Here is a 23,031-nt window from a genome sequence, read left to right on the forward strand (position 1 = left end):
GGCTGCATCCACAAGTCCCACATGCCTAGCGGAATCGCTCCCTTTTAGCTCCTTCTTCAATGCCTCCAGCTTCTTCTGCAAAAGCCTGATGAGGGGAATGACCTGACTCAGGCTGGCAGTGTCTGAACTGACTTCACGTGTGGCAAGTTCAAAGGGCATCAGAACCTTGCACAACGTTGAAATCATTCTCCACTGCACTTGAGACAGGTGCATTCCATCTCCTATATCGTGCTCAATTGTATAGGCTTGAATGGCCTTTTGCTGCTCCTCCAACCTCTGAAGCATATAGAGGGTTGAATTCCACCTCGTTACCACTTCTTGCTTCAGATGATGGCAGGGCAGGTTCAGTAGTTTTTGGTGGTGCTCCAGTCTTCTGTACGTGGTGCCTGTACGCCGAAAGTGTCCCGCAATTTTTCTGGCCACCGACAGCATCTCTTGCACGCCCCTGTCGTTTTTAAAAAAATTCTGCACCACCAAATTCAAGGTATGTGCAAAACATGGGACGTGCTGGAATTTGCCCATATTTAATGCACACACAATATTGCTGGCATTGTCCGATGCCACAAATCCACAGGAGAGTCCAATTGGGGTAAGCCATTCCGCGATGATCTTCCTCAGTTGCCGTAAGAGGTTTTCAGCTGTGTGCGTATTCTGGAAAGCGGTGATACAAAGCGTAGCCTGCCTAGGAAAGAGTTGGCGTTTGCGAGATGCTGCTACTGGTGCCGCCGCTGCTGTTCTTGCGGCGGGAGTCCATACATCTACCCAGTGGGCTGTCACAGTCATATAGTCCTGACCCTGCCCTGCTCCACTTGTCCACATGTCCGTGGTTAAGTGGACATTGGGTACAACTGCATTTTTTAGGAGACTGGTGAGTCTTTTTCTGACGTCCGTGTACATTCTCGGTATCGCCTGCCTAGAGAAGTGGAACCTAGATGGTATTTGGTAACGGGGGCACACTGCCTCAATAAATTGTCTAGTTCCCTGTGAACTAACGGCGGATACCGGACGCACGTCTAACACCAACATAGTTGTCAAGGACTCAGTTATCCGCTTTGCAGTAGGATGACTGCTGTGATATTTCATCTTCCTCGCAAAGGACTGTTGAACAGTCAATTGCTTACTGGAAGTAGTACAAGTGGGCTTACGACTTCCCCTCTGGGATGACCATCGACTCCCAGCGGCAACAACAGCAGCGCCAGCAGCAGTAGGCGTTACACGCAAGGATGCATCGGAGGAATCCCAGGCAGGAGAGGACTCGTCAGACTTGCCAGTGACATGGCCTGCAGGACTATTGGCATTCCTGGGGAAGGAGGAAATTGACACTGAGGGAGTTGGTGGGGTGGTTTGCGTGAGCTTGGTTACAAGAGGAAGGGATTTACTGGTCAGTGGACTGCTTCCGCTGTCACCCAAAGTTTTTGAACTTGTCACTGACTTATTATGAATGCGCTGCAGGTGACGTATAAGGGAGGATGTTCCGAGGTGGTTAACGTCCTTACCCCTACTTATTACAGCTTGACAAAGGGAACACACGGCTTGACACCTGTTGTCCGCATTTCTGGTGAAATACCTCCACACCGAAGAGCTGATTTTTTTGGTATTTTCACCTGGCATGTCAACGGCCATATTCCTCCCACGGACAACAGGTGTCTCCCCGGGTGCCTGACTTAAACAAACCACCTCACCATCAGAATCCTCCTGGTCAATTTCCTCCCCAGCGCCAGCAACACCCATATCCTCCTCATCCTGGTGTACTTCAACACTGACATCTTCAATCTGACTATCAGGAACTGGACTGCGGGTGCTCCTTCCAGCACTTGCAGGGGGCGTGCAAATGGTGGAAGGCGCATGCTCTTCACGTCCAGTGTTGGGAAGGTCAGGCATCGCAACCGACACAATTGGACTCTCCTTGTGGATTTGGGATTTCAAAGAACGCACAGTTCTTTGCGGTGCTTTTGCCAGCTTGAGTCTTTTCAGTTTTCTAGCGAGAGGCTGAGTGCTTCCATCCTCATGTGAAGCTGAACCACTAGCCATGAACATAGGCCAGGGCCTCAGCCGTTCCTTGCCACTCCGTGTGGTAAATGGCATATTGGCAAGTTTACGCTTCTCCTCCGACAATTTTATTTTAGGTTTTGGAGTCCTTTTTTTACTGATATTTGGTGTTTTGGTTTTGACATGCTCTGTACTATGCCATTGGGCATCGGCCTTGGCAGACGACGTTGCTGGCATTTCATCGTCTCGGCCATGACTAGTGGCAGCAGCTTCAGCACGAGGTGGAAGTGGATCTTGATCTTTCCCTAATTTTGGAACCTCAACATTTTTGTTCTCCATATTTTAATAGGCACAACTAAAAGGCACCTCAGGTAAACAATGCAGATGGATGGATTGGATACTAGTATACAATTATGGACGGGCTGCCGAGTGCCGACACAGAGGTAGCCACAGCCGTGAACTACCGCACTGTACTGTGTCTGCTGCTAATATATAGACTGGTTGATAAAGAGATAGTATACTCGTAACTAGTATGTATGTATAAAGAAAGAAAAAAAAACCACGGTTAGGTCACTGGTATATACAATTATGGACGGGCTGCCGAGTGCCGACACAGAGGTAGCCACAGCCGTGAACTACCGCACTGTACTGTGTCTGCTGCTAATATATAGACTGGTTGATAAAGAGATAGTATACTCGTAACTAGTATGTATGTATAAAGAAAGAAAAAAAAACCACGGTTAGGTGGTATATACAATTATGGACGGGCTGCCGAGTGCCGACACAGAGGTAGCCACAGCCGTGAACTACCGCACTGTACTGTGTCTGCTGCTAATATATAGACTGGTTGATAAAGAGATAGTATACTCGTAACTAGTATGTATGTATAAAGAAAGAAAAAAAAACCACGGTTAGGTCACTGGTATATACAATTATGGACGGGCTGCCGAGTGCCGACACAGAGGTAGCCACAGCCGTGAACTACCGCACTGTACTGTGTCTGCTGCTAATATATAGACTGGTTGATAAAGAGATAGTATACTCGTAACTAGTATGTATGTATAAAGAAAGAAAAAAAAACCACGGTTAGGTCACTGGTATATACAATTATGGACGGGCTGCCGAGTGCCGACACAGAGGTAGCCACAGCCGTGAACTACCGCACTGTACTGTGTCTGCTGCTAATATATAGACTGGTTGATAAAGAGATAGTATACTCGTAACTAGTATGTATGTATAAAGAAAGAAAAAAAAACCACGGTTAGGTCACTGGTATATACAATTATGGACGGGCTGCGGAGTGCCGACACAGAGGTAGCCACAGCCGTGAACTACCGCACTGTACTGTGTCTGCTGCTAATATATAGACTGGTTGATAAAGAGATAGTATACTCGTAACTAGTATGTATGTATAAAGAAAGAAAAAAAAACCACGGTTAGGTGGTATATGCAATTATGGACGGGCTGCCGAGTGCCGACACAGAGGTAGCCACAGCCGTGAACTACCGCACTGTACTGTGTCTGCTGCTAATATATAGACTGGTTGATAAAGAGATAGTATACTCGTAACTAGTATGTATGTATAAAGAAAGAAAAAAAAACCACGGTTAGGTCACTGGTATATACAATTATGGACGGGCTGCCGAGTGCCGACACAGAGGTAGCCACAGCCGTGAACTACCGCACTGTACACTGGTTGATAAAGAGATAGTAGTATACTCGTAACAACTAGTATGACGACGGTATAAAGAATGAAAAAAAAACCACGGTTAGGTGGTATATAATACAATTATGGTTGGACGGACTGCCTGCCGAGTGCCGACACAGAGGTAGCCACAGCCGTGAACTACCGCACTGTACACTGGTTGATAAAGAGATAGTAGTATACTCGTAACAACTAGTATGACGACGGTATAAAGAATGAAAAAAAAACCACGGTTAGGTGGTATATAATACAATTATGGTTGGACGGACTGCCTGCCGAGTGCCGACACAGAGGTAGCCACAGCCGTGAACTACCGCACTGTACACTGGTTGATAAAGAGATAGTAGTATACTCGTAACAACTAGTATGACGACGGTATAAAGAACGAAAAAAAAACCACGGTTAGGTGGTATATATTATAATACAATTATGGATGGACGGACTGCCTGCCGAGTGCCGACACAGAGGTAGCCACAGCCGTGAACTACCGCACTGTACTGTGTCTGCTGCTAATATAGACTGGTTGATAAAGAGATAGTATACAATACTACTAATATACTGGTGGTCAGGCACTGGTCACCACTAGTCACACTGGCAGTGGCACTCCTGCAGCAAAAGTGTGCACTGTTTAATTTTAATATAATATTATTTATCATGTACTCCTGGCTCCTGCTATAACAACCTGCAGTGCTCCCCAGTCTCCCCCACAATTATAAGCTTTATATACAATACATTGATGTGCAGCACACTGGGCTGAGCAGTGCACACAGACTGAGTCACTGTGTGACTGTGTATCGTTTTTTTCAGGCAGAGAACGGATATATTAAATAAAACAAACAACTGCACTGTCTCTGGTGGTCACTGGTCACTGTGGTCGTCAGTCACTAAACTCTGTCTGCACTCTGCACTCTCTTCTAATCTACAGTATCACAGCAATCTCTCTCTCTCTCTCTCTTCTAAATCTAATCTAAATGGAGAGGACGCCAGCCACGTCCTCTCCCTATCAATCTCAATGCACGTGTGAAAATGGCGGCGACGCGCGGCTCCTTATATAGAATCCGAGTCTCGCGAGAATCCGACAGCGTCATGATGACGTTCGGGCGCGCTCGGGTTAACCGAGCAAGGCGGGAAGATCCGAGTCGCTCGGACCCGTGAAAAAAAAAGTGAAGTTCGTGCGGGTTCGGATTCAAAGAAACCGAACCCGCTCATCTCTAATGTTAAGCAGGAGCCCACAAGAGACACATCTGCCTCTGTTACCAGTAAGGCCATGCACCCAAGCCTTTTATCTTTATTGCTATCTATGTAATCCATAAGGGTCAGTTTGTATTACTTTTCTCTTATATAGACACGTATGAGTGAGTATTTGGAGTATTTTGAGTTATTTAACAAGCACTGAAAAGTTTTTGGAGCTTGACTCTGGTATCTAACACCAACTTCAAATGGAGTGAGCGTATTCTTACCTATTAGAAGAATGTCCGGAATACAAACAGGAATCCATTTGGATCCCTCAGCCTCCTCTGACCTTCACAGTGCCCATGTGGAATAACAATGCTAGGATGATAGCTTGCATTCTCATCTTCCACCAAACTGTTTGTAGTTGAAGTGTAGCTGTTAGGCTTAATCAGGATTACTGCTTGTGTGAGCAGCTATCTTGGTATAGAGGCAATAAAAATAGCTCAATACAGGTTGAGTATCCCTTATCCAAAATTCAAAATCCCACATTTTTAGGTCCCCTACTGAGATAATAACATATATATAATATATATTATGTGTATATAGATATATTATATAGATATATAATATAATATCTCTATCTATCTATCTATCTATCTATCTATCTATCTATCTATCTATCTATCTATCTATCTATCTATCTATCTTGTCTGTATCTCAGTAGGGGACCCAAAAATGGGTGATTTTGAATTTTGGATAAGGGATACTCAACCTGTAGTATGATAAATCATAGCAAGTTTGATTTAAAAAAAATGTTTGATTTAAAGTTGTGCTGACGATTTGTATTTCTTCATTAAAAAAAACTAAGGGCCCCTAAAATTTCTTCATAGATGATATAAACCGGGGGATATTCAATGTTAAACCATTCAATTATGATATAAAATAATTTTAAAATTGATCCTGTTTGGCACTTATCTCTTCTTTCACTGATTAAGTAGAGCCTTTGCTAAATTTGACATACTTAGTAGTTGACACGGTAAAGAATATATTCCTGAAAGATTATGGTATCTGCTTTGGACATTACTTTGTACTCCAATTTTGGATGACAATACATTTTAAGTACTGTACAGCAATTATTTTATACAAGTTGTTTAACTAATGGAGGGCCAGAACTGTCCTGTAATATAATAGATACAGTAGGTTCCTATGTCTTCACCAAGATCCATCTATAACTAAACTAATATGATTTATCCTCTTTTAAGGCCCATACACACTAGGCGATTTTGTAAGCGATATTGCTTATTTTTACCATTCTGAGTGATATCATTTACAATTTCGCCCAGTGTCTATGCTGCTGATGACGGCCAATGCGCGGTCCCGGGCCTTTTTAACGACCGCCTCTGTCATCTGTGCATGCAGCTCAATCTGACTATATCATCATATGCTGCATGTTCAGGCCAGGCGCAGCATGACGTCACTGTATGATACCGCTCAGTGTGTATGTATGGCGGTCTGGCCCGGGAGGGGAAACGCTAGACGATTTTGCTATCTGGAGTGAGTCGCCAATTGTGTACGGGCTTTTACACATTTGTCTTTAGAATTGAAACAAACAAATAGAAAGAGAACAAACATACTCATTTTTTTCACAGTAATTGGTGTTTGGGTTTTTGCAGCCTCTGCAAACTCCACATTCGGGAAGGTAAAGTGGGATGACTTTGTCACCTAAGGATATAAAAGAAAATTAACTTATCCAAGAACTCTATACCTCAACTGAACATGAAGATCTTCAAATGTTGTACATCTTTTTAGTATGGGATTATTATGCAGGTCGAACTCAAGGTTTCACATCACTTATGTTATGTTAGAATAAATGCTATATATGCCTAAAATAACACACAATATTATCACAACCACTGGCTAGATTAATATTTCAGAATACTGTACAATATCTGATGATGCTATTCCTTTAATATATGCATCCACACATTTGATTTCAGTATAGCAGCTATCACTACATAAGACTCACCTTGTCTAACCCGAGTCACTCCCGGACCCACACTTTCAACAACTCCAACAGCTTCATGACCCAAAATGACTGGGAATTTGGTATGTAGTATTGTACTTAATGCAGTGCTGTCTGACCCGCATACACCAGAAGCAAGAATCTGCAAAGAACAAGTCATAGAAAAAATATGAGTGCTCCATTTTTTTAAAAAATGTGGCCATCTCATAGCTGTCTGATTCTCAACATGCAATATTATCCTGCGCTAAGGAAAACATGGTCAGGAGAACATTATGTTACCTCTCATCCCTATAATTATGTGGCATCCCAGGAGAGACCTTGCTGACCAGCTAGATATCAAGCTGCAAGGGTTAGCAACTTCCCCCCTATCTGTGTCATCACTAGCAACTAAATTACCCCTCAAGCTGGGGGCTGGATGGAGGAAAACAAGGAAAGTGAAGGGGGAGGTGTTCTACAAAAGTGTTAGCTGGAACACAAAAGGAAGAGTCCATGGGGGTAATTCCAAGTTGATTGCAGCAGGAATTTTTTTTAGCAGTTGGGCAAAACCATGTGTACTGCAGGGGAGGCAGATTTAACATGTGCAGAGAGAGTTAGATTTGGGTGGGGTGTGTTCAATCTGCAATCTAATTTGCAGTGTAAAAATAAAGCAGCCAGTATTTACCCTGCACAGAAACAAAATAACCAACCCAAATCTAACTCTCTCTGCACATGTTAAATATGCCTGCCCTGCAGTGCACATGGTTTTGTCCAACTGCTAAAAAAAATCCTGCTGCAATCAACTTGGAATTACCCCCCATGATGGGGAGATGTGAAGCAGACAGCAGAGAAAGTTACATGATGTGTGAAAGCCTGATATAGGAGACAAGAAAGAAATGGGACAGTATCCAGAGAGACAAACTGCATTAAAGAGTTGGCTGAGACTTGTGGTGCCACAACCAGACCAAGCATTCCAGTGGAAATGACAGGTCCAAGTCATCCCAGATTGCCCTGAAGAAGGAGAAACCTAATACATTCACTGATTTGGTGAGAGACACCCATTTCTTCTATGCATTCACCAGCCTGTGCTAGACATTGTCTGTAATACATTGAAATACAGAGCTTATTGCCTTATTCATCCTATCCTATGAACATGGTCTGACTCCATTTCAAGTCCTGGGACAAAGATATTTATTACCCTGTTTATTACCCCAAGGAATGCTCAATGCTTACCTATACAGAGACTAATGTTGCACTGTCACCAGATGGACAATGTATAAAATAGTGATGTGCACCGGAAATTTTTTGGGTTTTGTGTTTTGGTTTTGGATTCGGTTCCGCGGCCGTGTTTTGGATTTGGACGCGTTTTGGCAAAACCTCCCTGAAAATTTTTTGTCGGATTCGGGTGTGTTTTGGATTCGGGAGTTTTTTTACAAAAAACCCTCAAAAACAGCTTAAATAATAGATTTTGGGGGTCATTTTGATCCCATAGTATTATTAACCTCAATAACCATAATTTCCACTCATTTTCAGTCTATTCTGAACACCTCACAATATTATTTTTAGTCCTAAAATTTTCACCGAGGTCGCTGGATGGCTAAGCTAAGCGACCCAAGTGGCCGACACAAACACCTGGCCCATCTAGGAGTGGCACTGCAGTGTCAGGCAGGAAGGCACTTCAAAAAAATAGTCCCCAAGCAGCACATGATGCAAAGAAAAAAAGAGGCGCACCAAGGTCGCTGTGTGACTAAGCTAAGCGACACAAGTGGCCGACAAACACCTGGCCCATCTAGGAGTGGCACTGCAGTGTCAGACAGGATGGCACTTCAAAAAAATAGTCCCCAAACAGCACATGATGCAAAGAAAAAAAGATGCAAAGAAAAAAAGAGGCGCACCAAGGTCGCTGTGTGACTAAGCTAAGCGACACTAGTGGCCGACACAAACACCTGGCCCATCGAGGAGTGGCACTGCAGTTTTCTAGCGAGAGGATGAGTGCTTCCATCCTCATGTGAAGTTGAACCACTAGCCATGAACATAGGCCAGGGCCTCAGCCGTTCCTTGCCACTCCGTGTCGTAAATGGCATATTGGCAAGTTTACGCTTCTCCTCAGACGCTTTTAATTTTGATTTTTGGGTCATTTTACTGAACTTTTGTTTTTTGGATTTTACATGCTCTCTTCTATGACATTGGGCATCGGCCTTGGCAGACGACATTGATGGCATTTCATCGTCTCGGCCATGACTAGTGGCAGCAGCTTCAGCACGAGGTGGAAGTGGATCTTGATCTTTCCCTATTTTACCCTCCACATTTTTGTTCTCCATTTTTTAATGTGTGGAATTATATGCCTGTATCAATAGCAATGGCCTACTACTATATATACTGCGCACAACTGAAATGCACCACAGGTATGGATGGATAGTATACTTGACGACACAGAGGTAGGTAGAGCAGTGGCCTTCCGTACCGTACTGCTATATATACTGGTGGTCACTGTCAGCAAACTGCAAAACTAAAATGCACCACAGGTATAGAATCTAGATGGATAGTATACGTGACGACACAGAGGTAGGTAGAGCAGTGGCCTTCCGTACTGTACTGCTATATATACTGGTGGTCACTGTCAGCAAACTGCAAAACTAAAATGCACCACAGGTATAGAATCTAGATGGATAGTATACTTGACGACACAGAGGTAGGTAGAGCAGTGGCCTTCCGTACCGTACTGCTATATATACTGGTGGTCACTGGTCAGCAAAACTCTGCACTGTACTCCTCCTATATAATATACTGGTGGTCCCCAGTCCCCACAATATAGCAGTGTGAGCACAGATATATGCAGCACACTGAGCACAGATATGGAGTGTTTTTCAGGCAGACAACGTATACTGGTGGTCACTGTCAGCAAAACTCTGCACTGTACTCCTCCTATATAATATACTGGTGGTCCCCAGTCCCCACAATAAAGCAGTGTGAGCACAGATATATGCAGCACACTGAGCACAGATATGGAGTGTTTCTCAGGCAGACAACGTATACTGGTGGTCACTGTCAGCAAAAATCTGCACTGTACTCCTCCTATATAATACAGCTGCTCCCCAGTCCCCACAATTAAGTAGTGTGAGCACAGATATATGCAGCACACTGAGCACAGCTATGGAGTGTTTTTCAGGCAGACAACGTATACTGGTGGTCACTGGTCAGCAAAACTCTGCACTGTACTCCTCCTATATAATACAGCTGCTCCCCAGTCCCCACAATTAAGCAGTGTGAGCACAGATATATGCAGCACACTGAGCACAGATATGGAGTGTTTTTCAGGCAGACAACGTATACTGGTGGTCACTGGTCAGCAAAACTCTGCACTGTACTCCTCCTATATAATACAGCTGCTCTCCAGTCCCCACAATTAAGCAGTGTGAGCACAGATATATGCAGCACACTGAGCACAGATATGGAGTGTTTTTCAGGCAGACAACGTATACTGGTGGTCACTGGTCAGCAAAACTCTGCACTGTACTCCTCCTATATAATACAGCTGCTCCCCAGTCCCCACAATTAAGCAATAAGAAGCACAAATATTATTAATAAACGGAGAGGACGCCAGCCACGTCCTCTCCCTAACATTTCCAATGCACGAGTGAAAATGGTGGCGACGCTCGGCTGCTTATATAGGATCCGAATCTCGCAAGAATCCGACAGCGGGATGATGACGTTCGGGCGCGCTCAGATTAACCGAGCCATACGGGAGAATCCGAGTATGCCTCGGACCCGTGTAAAATGGGTGAAGTTCGGGGGGGTTCGGTTTCCAAGGAACCGAACCCGCTCATCACTAGTATAAAATCACATGGACTGGTGTTGAACACAAAGATGACATTGTGTCCTGGACTCTTCATCTATTTAAGTTTAATTGAACCAAACCATACTGAGAGTGTATGTGACTATATCATTCCATGCTTAAGTAGACATGATTGCAAACGGCTAAGTAGAAATAATTGACCACTGTTAAGTAGGCATTAGTGATTCCTGTGTTGATATGATATGAGAAATGCTTGCCATACAGTATGTTCCTGTGATTGAAGTGACCCATTCTAGCCTGTATTCAGAGTCTCTAGAAATAAATACAAAATCCTTTAGCATACATTCTCTCTGCCACTTTTTCTGTGGAGGTCCTCTGGGGGTTTCCCTCATCTATCTGCCGAAACGTACACAGGAGTGACGCCTGTAGCTCTTCAGGGGGCTGAGACAGATTACGGCGGGAAGGAACAGGTATGACATGTACACCTGGAACATGGCAGTAACTAGGGGGGGCTTGGGGTTCACGCGCTCCGGGCGCTGGAATGAGGGGGGCGCTAGGGAGGCTGTTTTCGCAGCCAAAATTATCTGAGGGCACTGCGCGATGCTGGCTGCCGAGTTGAGGGAGGAGAGGAAGAGAGGACAGAGACAGGAGTCTGGCCGGCGGGATTTAGCCATGAGCACAGAGCGCGGGACTGATGAGGGCACGCTGGATGCAGTCAGTGACAGTGAATGAGTCACAGTCACTCACGCTGCAGCATGCCGCCTGCACTGGACTCTGCAGGCTCCTCTGACAGGGGAGCTTTCACAGAGACTGCATTCTCCGGCAGCCCTGAGCACACAGCCCTCCCCCATGCCTGGGAACAGCGGAGGAACACAGTGAAGCAGCTTGGACTCTGAAGGAGAGGTGGAGCCCACCTGTGACAGAGAGAGATTTACGAGGTATGTTTCTCTGCCTGGCAGACAGCTACCCCCCCCCTCTTTACAACGTGTGTGTGTGTGTGTGTGTGTGTGTCAGTGTGCATCTGGTCCCTATACAGTGTGTGTGTGTCATTGTGCATCTGATCCCTATACAGTGTGTGTGTGTGTGTGTGTGTGTGTGTGTGTGTGTGTGTGTGTGCATCTGGTCCCTATATATTTTGTGTGCGTCAGTGTGAATTTGGTCCCTATACCGTGTGTGTCAATGTGCTCATATACAATCTATGTAATGTGTATACGCGGCTCCTCTGTGGTGTAACGTGTGGGATATATATATATATATATATATATATATATATATCCTTGGTGTAGGTTTGCTTACACACGGTAATTATCTATAGAGACACTGGCCAATACTTATGATTCACTTTGGTGATTAATGAATCTTTTTTGATAATTGACCAAGAGGGGCGTGGTGGTCCACTGATGTTTTATTTGTTTGTTTCCTTATTGTATTTTGTTTTTTTACTGTATGTCTATTTATGTGTTTTATTCTGTGTTTTTTCAGTAATCAATATATGATGCTCTCATAAACTGGAAGCTTATCTTGATAAAGATCCTAAACTGAGGATCGAAACGTCGATTAAATAAGCCTAAATTTGACTGCAATAAAGCTATTGTGAAAGATGAACTTGTGAGAAATTATTTAACTGGAAGAGTGCACCTCCACACTGTTGGACTTCTGTTTATATATATATATATATATATATATATATATATATTCGTCAAAATGTATAAGTGTGCGCTCATGTGGATCAAATATAATCTGTAGTAAAATATTAAAATAATTTCTTAGAATTAAAATATTTTCACATGCATTCCTCACAAACGTGGGTGGCAGCTGATAACAAATTATGGCGATTAGAATGTGTAAAAAATAGAAGTAATCAGCACCTAATAATGCCTAGAAAATTACGGTTGGGACATAGAATGAAATTTAGTGAAAAAAAATGGGACAAGCACTTATCTCAGATAGGAATCTTCGGTCCTCAGACCAATATCATCACAGTAATATGCAAAAGAGAAAAAGAAACAACCAATAGTGTGTACCGTTTAAACCTATATGTACTTATAAAATTTTTCTACTTAGTGAGTGTTAATTGGAAACGCTCCCAGAATATCACACTCCACAATAGCGTAGTAGAAAGATAATTTTTCACATTTACTTTAGTACATAAATTAAACCACGGTTTAAAACGAGCAGGTATCACATGTACAAGAAACAATTGATATAAAAGCTTATCTGTCCATCAAAAGAGGGTCCATGGTAACTCCCGACGCTTTTCGTCCCAATGCAAAGGCCTTCATCATCACTTTCACTAAATTTCATTCTATGTCCCCACCGTCATTTTCTAGGCATTATTAGGCACTGATTACTTCTATTTTTTACACACACACACACATATATATATATATATATATATATATATATATATATATAATTGTATTTTAATTATAATTATAAAAAAAAAATTGTGGGGGAGGGGGCGCAAATTTACTGTCTTGCCCCGGGTGAGAGCAATCCTAGTTTCGGCCCTGCCTGAAATCACCTGACTACTAGTGACTTACCACACTTGTACCTGAACAGGGTCATTAATGTTTGAAAGGGACGAGTCATCTCTTTCAAATTATGTGCCCCATCAGTATTTATTACTAAAACAATTTACATAAAATAAAATTGTTCACTGAGGAAAGGGAGGAAGATCTAAAGACCAGATATCCTCTGCCTTGTGTTAAAAAAGTGTCCCTTTAATGCAGTAGTTAAAAAATGTCAGGTTTCTTTGGGCGATGTGTTATTCCTAACCATAGTAAGTGTTTAAATCAAGACAGTGAAAATTATCCAAAAAAAAAAAAAAATTATCATTTTCAAGTGCAGATTTTTCCTGTTTTTGAAAGGTGGTTTAATGCTGAAGCAAGAACCACAACATATTTTTGTGGTGTTTACAAATAAAAATCTAGAATAAAATTATAATTGTACACTTTTTTGCCAATTAGATTACATTTTACTTGTCAAATTAGAATGCACCAAAAAGCTAATGCTCTGTCTTCTGGAAAAAAAAACAAGGTATAATTTGATTGGGTGCTGCCTAAAAAGAATAAAAACATTGGTGGTCATTCCGAGTTGTTTGCTCGGTAATTTTCTTTGCATCGCAGCGATTTTCCGTTAATTGCGCATGCGCAATGTTCGCACTGCGACTGCGCCAAGTAAATTTGCTATGCAGTTAGGAATTTTACTCACGGCATTACAAGGTTTTTTCTTTGTTCTGGTGATCGTAATGTGATTGACAGGAAGTGGGTGTTTCTGGGCGGAAACTGGCCGTTTTATGGGTGTGTGTGAAAAAACGCTGCCGTTTCTGGGAAAAACGCGGGAGTGTCTGAAGAAACGGGGGAGTGTCTGGGCGAACGCTGGGTGTGTTTGTGACGTCAAACCAGGAACGAAACTGACTGAACTGATCGCAGTTGCCGAGTAAGTGTGGAGCTACTCAGAAACTGCTAAGAAGTGTCTAGTCGCAATTCTGCTAATCTTTCGTTCGCAATTTTACTATGCTAAGATTCACTCCCAGTAGGCGGCGGCTAAGCGTGTGCAAAGCTGCTAAAATCAGCTTGCGAGCGAACAACTCGGAATGAGGGCCATTGATGTTTGTATGTTACAATCACAAACATGGAAAAATGGGCTCAGCAGCAGCTTGAACACTCTCAGCAGTGAAGAGGTTAATTTGGGCAGACATGTGGATAGCCATACTGAAACAATATGTTTCTTTCAGTGGTCAGGTGAAATGGCTGAATTCTACGTGCTCTTAGTTGATGACTCTGCTTAATAATAATTTGTAAAGCTAAGGGCCCGATTCAGACCTGATCGCTGTTGTGTGAAATTGCACTGCGGCCAATTATCAAATGACTGTGCATGCACCGCAATGCGCAGGCACACCGCCAAACAGCAACCGGAGGGTGCAAAAATTTTGATTGCAGGGGCGTTCGCAAGGTGATTGACAGAAAGTGGCTGTTTGTCGATGGTAACTGCCCGTTTTCTGGGAGTGTCTGGAAAAATGCAGGCATTTTCAGGGAGGGTGTGTGACGTCTGCTCTGGACCCAAACAGCCTGTTTGTATTGCACTGCAGGAGTAAGTCCTGGGCTACGCACAGACCGCACAGACTGGAAAAAACATTAGATGGTGAGTGAGTTGCAAATGGATTTGCAGATGTCCGCTGTCTGGCGGAATTTTCACACGCTGTACACATGCATTCACACACTTGCACAGGGCGGGTTTTCACTCTCTATGGGCGGCGGCTATCTGATCCAAGACTGCTGCAAAAACACGCACAGTAGCGATCAAGTCTGAATCGGGCCCCAAGTGTATTACATTTAAAAATAAAAGTAACACAGGATTGTTGGGAACCATTATCTCTTCCAAACAACTGTCTGAACCAGTGGTTCTTACACTGTATGCATAGGCACCCTGGGGTGCCTCGGGACACTTGCAGGGGTGGCCTGGGTTGGTGGTCCAGGACCAATGCAAATTATCGATGGTCAATGTAATAGGCAAAATCAGTGCTGGTGGCTGCCAATCATAATATAACATAACAGAAGCAAATTGTGTCCATCACCACACAATTGAACCTAAGGATAACATATAAACACAGTTTACTTAATTTAATATTCCTTTCTAAATATACCACTAGAAAACTTTTGGCCTAGGGTGACATGAAAAAAAATGATGATACTCTAGGGTGCTATGATTCAAAAAAGTTTGGGAACCACTGGTCTAAATTCTAATCTTCATCTACAATGTAATAACTATTACAAACTATAATGGGGAGGCAATCAGGAGACCACCTGTCAGGATCCCGACAGGTGATGAAATGCCGCCGGAATACTGGCGAGCCAGGCTATCCTCCCTCTGTGGGCATCAGTGGCGGATCTAGACTTAACTTTTAGGGGGGGGCGGTTTAAAAATGATGACTCCTCTCCTAATCCTAGCTCCTCCCACTTAGAAATGCCCCTCTCGTTCGCTTCAAAAATTTCCTATTGTTGCCAGTTATTGGAGAGAACCCTGCGCACTGGTGATACAGACTGGCGAATTGCCATTCCTGCATGCATCTGCACATTCGTAGATCACACATGCACAATCATGCAGCCTAGATTTGGGCTCACAGTCCACTTTCAGAGAGGAATAAAAAAATAAATAAAAAAAAGTGAAATAAATTTACTTTAGCAGATAAAAATGCTTTATATAAATAGTCATTTCTTTTAATAGATCCTGTGATGGCATAAGTAATAGGACAACAATGGTACACATTATAGCACACAGTATGAGCTGAAATTCACATTATACCACACAGAATGAGACGAAATTCACATTATAGCACACTGAATGAGCCAAAATTCACATTGTAGCACACGGAATGAGCCGAAATTCACATTGTAGCACACTGAATGAGCCGAAATTCACATTGTAACATACTGAATGAGCCGAAATTCACATTATAGCACATGGTATGAGCCAAAATTCACATTATAGCACACAGAATGAGCCGAAATTCACATTGTAGCACACTGACTGGGCCGAAACTCACATTATAGCACACTGACTGGGCCGAAACTCACATTAGAGCACACTGAATGAGCCGAAATTCACATTTTAGCACACTGAATGAGCCGAAATTCACATTATAGCACACTGAATGAGCCGAAATTCACATTGTAGCACACTGAATGAGCCGAAATTCACATTATAGCACACGGTATGAGCCGAAATTCACATTTTAGCACACGGTATGAGCCGAAATTCACATTTTAGCACACGGTATGAGCCAAAATTCACATTGTAGCACACGGTATGAGCCGAAGCTCACATTATAGCACACTGAATGAGCCGAAACTCACATTATAGCACACTGAATGAGCCGAAACTCACATTATAGCACACTGAATGAGCCGAAACTCACATTATAGCACACTGAATGAGCCGAAATTCACATTGTAGCACACTGAATGAGCCGAAATTCACATTATAGCACACGGTATGAGCCGAAATTCACATTATAGCACACGGTATGAGCCAAAATTCACATTGTAGCACACGGTATAAGCCGAAGCTCACATTATAGCACACTGAATGAGCCGAAACTCACATTATAGCACACTGAATGAGCCGAAATTCACATTGTAGCACACTGAATGAATCCTTGGCATCCACAAATGCCTACTGCGCATGACAGTGTTTGTCATTATGCAGAGGCATCATATCACTGAGGAGGAGGATGAGCCGGAGCGGCTGAGACAGGGTGTCTATGCTCCCTTCGTGATCAGGACCTGGAAGGTCCTCTCCATGAAGGGAAAATAGACGCTACCGCTGGGACTGGGGAGGGGAGCCGGGCGCGGCAGAGAAGACAGTGAGTAACACACTGCTTGCTCCGGCCTCCGGCCCCCTGCACTTACTATTCTCTCCCTCACTTAGACTCTCAGCGGCGGCGGGAGCGGGCGCGGCAGCTGTGTTAGTGCTGCCGCAGCCCGCAGGTGCTGGTCGTCGCGTTAACCGGACCCACCGCAATATGTGTAGGGGGGGCGTTTGCCCTTTTCGCCCCTGTCTGTATCCGCCACTGGTGGGCATCTACGACACCCATAGTGGGAGAATAAAACCTGTGGCAAGCCGAGCCACCATGCCCGTAGCATGGAAAGCGCAGCGATCCCACAAGGGGCTTTTTAGTGCGCATCTCACTGCCATCATACAGGCAGCTGGGATGCCGCGGTCAGTATCTTGACAACGGGCATCCTAGCCGCTGGTAATTAGTATGTATTCCCTATAAAAAAACATAGAGTACAGGAGACATGATGGTATAGAAGGTCAACAGTCATTATGGTCGACACTGACAAAAGGTCGACATGGACAAAATGTTGATTTATGAAAAGTCGACACAGAAAAAAGGTCGATAGGTACAAAAAGGGCGTTTGGGAAATAGTCCACACAAAAAAGGTCAGCATAACATGTATTTTTAATTTTTTTGGTGTTGTTTTCACCATCAGAGCACAGAGAACCCAAATTACCATGTCCCCTTGTATGGCTTGCTTTACTCACCATGCTGCAGGCAGGTAACTATTCCCAATTGTAGTCCATGTGGATGGTAAAGTATGAAAACCCTTAAAAAGTTGTGTCAACATGTGTCAAACATGTGTGTGTCAACCAGTGCCACATCAACCATTTGATTTTTGATGGAGTACTGCGCTCACTGGTCTGATAGGGGAAGGTATAGGTGTAGCTTTACACGGAGGTGTCCAACCCCCTGTATGAGTGTAGATTCTAGGCTGGCAAGTGCAACTCAGAGTGGAGTGGAATTGTGGGGTGGCGGGGAGGGAAAGGGTGGAAAAGAGTTAGCCTATGAAAGGGAGGAGTAAGTCTGCGTATGAGTTGGTAATTAGTAGAGATGTGCACCGGAATTTTTCTGTGTTTGTGTTTTGGTTTTGGATTCGGTTCCGCGGCCGTGTTTTGGATTCGGACGCATTTTGGCAAAACCTCCCTGAAATTTTTTTTCTCGGATTCGGGTGTGTTTTGGATTCGGGTGTTTTTTTTATCAAAAACCCTCAAAAACAGCTTAAATCATAGAATTTGGGGGTCATTTTGATCCTATAGTATTATTAACCTCAATAACCATAATTTCCACTCATTTCCAGTCTATTCTGAACACCTCACAATATTATTTTTAGTCCTAAAATTTTCACAGAGGTCGCTGGATGACTAAGTTAAGCGACCCAAAAGGCGGCACAAACACCTGGCCCCTCTAGGAGTGGCACTGCAGTGTCAGACAGGATGGCACTTGAAAAAATAGTCCCCAAACAGCACATGATGCAAAGAAAAGAGAAAAAGAGGTGCACTGTGGTCACTTGACGGCTAAGCTAAGCGACACAAACACCTCAATATCACAGGAATTATTAGTTCTAATCAATGGTATTATTGGTCCAAATCACTGGAAGAAAATGACAAAATCACAGGAATTTTTAGTTCTAATCAATGGTATTATTGGTCCAAATCACTAGAAGAAAATGACAAAATCACAGGAATTATTCGTTCTAATCAATGGTATTATTGGTACAAATCACTGGAAGAAAATGACAAAATCACAGGAATTATTCGTTCTAGTCAATGGTATTATTGGTCCAAATTACTGGAAGAAAATGGCAAAATCACTGGAATTAATGGCAGTAATGTCAGGAATTATATCAAATGGCAGTACCACTGGACATATATGGAAGTGTCAGACAGAATGGCACTTAAAAAAATAGTCCCCAAACAGCACATGATGCAAAGAAAAAAGAGAAAAAGAGGTGCACTGTGGTCGCTGGACGGCTAAGCTAAGCGACACAAACACCTCAATATCACAGGAATTTTTAGTTCTAATCAATGGTATTATTGGTCCAAATCACTGGAAGAAAATGACAAAATCACAGGAATTATTTGTTCTAATCAATAGTATTATTGGTCCAAATAACTAGAAGAAAATGACAAAATCACAGGAATTATTCGTTCTAATCAATGGTATTATTGGTACAAATCACTGGAAGAAAATGACAAAATCACAGGAATTATTTGTTCTAATCAATGGTATTATTGGTCCAAATCACTGGAAGAAAATTACAATATCACTGAAATCATTTGGCAAGATCACTGTAATTAATAATTAATTATAAATCACTGATATTAATTGGTAAAATCTTGCTATCGCCTACCTAGTGAAGTGGAATCTAGATGGTATTTTGTACCGGGGACACAATAACTTCATCAATTGTCTAAATCCCAATGCACTAATGGCGAAAACGCGCGCACGTCTAACAGCGCCACTGATTATACTGAGAACTGATTATACTGATCAATCACTGATTATACTGAGCACTGATTTTAATGAGCACTGATGATACTTTGGAGAACTGACACTGAGCAGCGAGAACAGCACTGGACTATTGTACTGTAGTATATGGGTCACCAAAATGCTGCACTGTACTACTATATATATATATATGCTGCTCTCAACAATGCAGCACAGATATGGATACTTGAAGTGACATGGAGCTGCAAGATACAGCAATGGCCTACTGTACTGTACAACTATATACTGTTGGTCACCAAAATGCTGCACTGTACTACTATATATACTGCTCACAACAATGCAGCACAGATATGGATACTTGCAGTGACACGGAGCTGCAAAATACAGCAATGGCCTACTGTACTGTACAACTATATACTGTTGGTCACCAAAATGCTGCACTGTACTACTATATATACTGCTTACAACAATGCAGCACAGATATGGATACTTGCAGTGACACGGAGCTGCAAGATACAGCAATGGACTACTGTACTGTACTACTATACTGGTGATCACCAAAATGCTGCACTGTACTACTATATATAATATATATATATACTGGTCACACAACAATGCAGCAGATATTGAGCACTGATGATCAGGATACTGTCTAGTACTGAGTCTGACATGGAGCTGCAAAATACAGCAATGGCCTACTGTACTGAACTATAATACTGGTGGTCCCCACAATGCAGCACACTGATCAGATATTTGCAGCAGAGATATGGAGCTTTTCAGGCAGAGAACGTAGATATTTGCAGCACAATGAGCACAGATATTTGCAGCACACTGAGCACAGATATTTTCAGCACACTGAGCACAGATATGGAGCTTTTCAATCTCCAATGCACAAGTGAAAATGGCGGCGACGCGCGGCTCTTTATATAGAATACGAATCTCGCGAGAATCCGACAGCGGGATGATGACTTTCGGCCTCGTTCGGGTTAACCGAGCAAGATGGGAAGATTCGAGGCTGCCTCGGACCCGTGTAAAATAGGTGAAGTTCAGGGGGGTTCGGATCTCAACGAACCGAACCCGCTCATCTCTAGTAATTATAGAGATGTGCGGCTGGCACTTTTCGTGTTTTGTGTGTTGGTTTTGGTTCTAATTCCACTTTCGTATTTTGGTTTTGGATTGGTTTTGCCAAAACCACCCTTTTGTGATTTGGTTTTGGTGTTGGATCTGGATGATTTTTGGAAAAAAACATAAAAACAGCTAAAATCACAGAATTTGGAGGTAATTTTGCTCCTACTGTATTATTAACCTCAATAACATTCATTTCCAGTCTATTCTGAACACCTCACACCTCACAATATTGTTTTTAGGCCTAAAAGTTGCACCAAGGTAGCTGTATGACCAAGCTAAGCGACACAAGTGTGCAGCACAAACACCTGGCCCATCTAGGAGTGACACTGCAGTGTCAGACAGGATGGTACTTTTCAAAAATTAGGCCGAAACAGCACCTCATGCAAAGATGTAGAAGAGGTGCAATGAGGTAGCTGTATGACTAAGCCAAGCGACACAAACAATTGGCCCATCGAGGAATGGCACTACAGTGGCAGACAGGAGGGCAGATATAAAAAACGGCCCCAAACAGCACATGATGCAAAGAAGAAAAAAGGTGCACCAAGGTTGCTGTATGACTAAGCTAAGCGACACAACCACCTGGCCCATCTAGTAGTGTCACGCAGTGGCTGAATGTCGAGAGTGGGCCGCATTTGTTCGGTCCACTGACAGCATCTCCAGCATGCCCCTGTCATTTTTTTTAAATTCTGCAATTGGTGGACTTATACGGCAGTACCCCAGGACTAATACAGCAGTACCCCTGGACTCATACGGCAGTGTCAGGCAGGATGGTACTTTTCAAAAACTAGGCCTCAAACAGCAAAGATGTCGAAGACGTGCAATGAGGTAGCTGTATGACTAAGCCAAGAGACACAAAAATTCCAACTGGAATTATACGTCCAAATCACTGGAATTAATTGACAAAATCACTGTAATTAATAATTATATGTCCAAATCACTGTAATTATACTGCAAAATCACTGTAATTATACATCCAAATCACTGGAATTAATTGGCAAAATCACTGTAATTAATAATTATACGTCCAAATCACTGAAATTATACTGCAAAATCACTGGAATTATACGTCCAAATCACTGGAATTAATTGGCAAAATCACTGGAATTATACGTCCAAATCACTGGAATTAATTTTCAAAATCACTGTAATTAATAATTATATGTCCAAATCACTGGAATTAAATGGCAAAATATTGGTATCGTCTGCCTAGTGAAGTGGAATCTAGATGGGATTTGGTACTGGGAACACAATACCTCCATCAATTGTCTAAATCCCACTGCGCTAATGGCGGATACCGGACGCACATCTAACACCAACATAAGTTTCAAGGCCTCAGTTATGAGGGCTTCCATTGTCATGTGAAGCTGAACCACTAGTCATGAACATAGGCCAGGGCCTCAGCCGTTCCTTGCCACTCCGTGTCGTAAATGGCATATTGGCAAGTTTACGTTTCTCCTCAGACGATTTAAATTTCTTTTTTTTGGTTCTTTTTACTGAACTTTGGCTTTTTGGATTTTACATGCCCTCTACTATCACATTGGGCATCGGCCTTGGCAGACGACGTTGATGGCCTTTCATCGTCTATGTCATGGCTAGTGGCAGCAGCTTCAGCACTAGGGGGAAGTGGTTCTTCTAGATCTTTCCCTATTTTATCCTCAAAATTTTTGTTTTCCATTATTTTTTTGGCCGTTATATGAGACAATATGCGTCATAGGAATGACTGGAATTACTGATGACACAGGACACTACCACTGGTCTGATGCAGCACAACAGGTTGTTGTTATAATTATTATACTGCAGCAGTGGACATATAGAAGCAGCGTATATCGTCACTGGAATTACTGATGACACAGGACACTACCACTGGTCTTATGCAGCCCAACAGGTTGTTATAATTGTTATACTGCAACAGTGGATATATAAAGCAGCAGCGTATATCGTCGCTGAAATTACTGATGACACAGGACACTACCACTGGTCTGATGCAGCCCAACAGGTTGTTCTAATTGTTATACTGCAGCAGTGGATATAAAGCAGCAGCGTATATCGTCACTGGAATCACTGATGACACAGGACACTACCACTGGTCAGCACAACACAACACCACTTTATACAGCTACACTGGATATATGGCAGCAGAGAACACCAACACTGTGAATGGCTGGACTAATACAGCACAATACACTGACTACACTGGACTGGTCTGCACATCACAGCACCACTTTACAGCTACACTAGATATATCTGCCTGGACTGATACAGCACAATACACTGACTACACAGGACTGGTCTGCACAACACAGCACCACTTTACAGCTACACTGGATATATGGCAGCAGAGAACACCAACACTGTGACTGCCTGGACTGATGCAGCACAATACATTGAGTGACTACACTGGACTGGACTGAGCAGCACAACACTTGCCACCCCACTTTCCCGCCCCA

General features: G+C 43.0%; 1 protein-coding gene across 7 annotated transcripts in view; it reads right to left on the reverse strand.

The window, feature by feature from the left end:
• Positions 1-23,031, reverse strand: part of LOC134910135 (NADP-dependent alcohol dehydrogenase-like) — a 465,879-nt gene that overhangs the window by 69,295 nt on the left and 373,553 nt on the right. The window contains exons 3-4 of one of the 7 annotated variants that reach the window (XM_063917869.1): positions 6,894-7,032; positions 6,502-6,589 (exon numbers count right to left, since the gene is read on the reverse strand). The exons of the other annotated variants lie outside the window; for them this stretch is intronic. Coding sequence (XP_063773939.1) covers positions 6,502-6,589; positions 6,894-7,032 — 227 coding nt within the window. The remainder of the gene's footprint in view (positions 1-6,501; positions 6,590-6,893; positions 7,033-23,031) is intronic. 7 annotated transcript variants of the gene reach the window in all.

Source organism: Pseudophryne corroboree, chromosome 1 (assembly GCF_028390025.1).
Source record: "Pseudophryne corroboree isolate aPseCor3 chromosome 1, aPseCor3.hap2, whole genome shotgun sequence".
Classification (NCBI taxonomy): Eukaryota; Metazoa; Chordata; class Amphibia; order Anura; family Myobatrachidae; genus Pseudophryne; species Pseudophryne corroboree.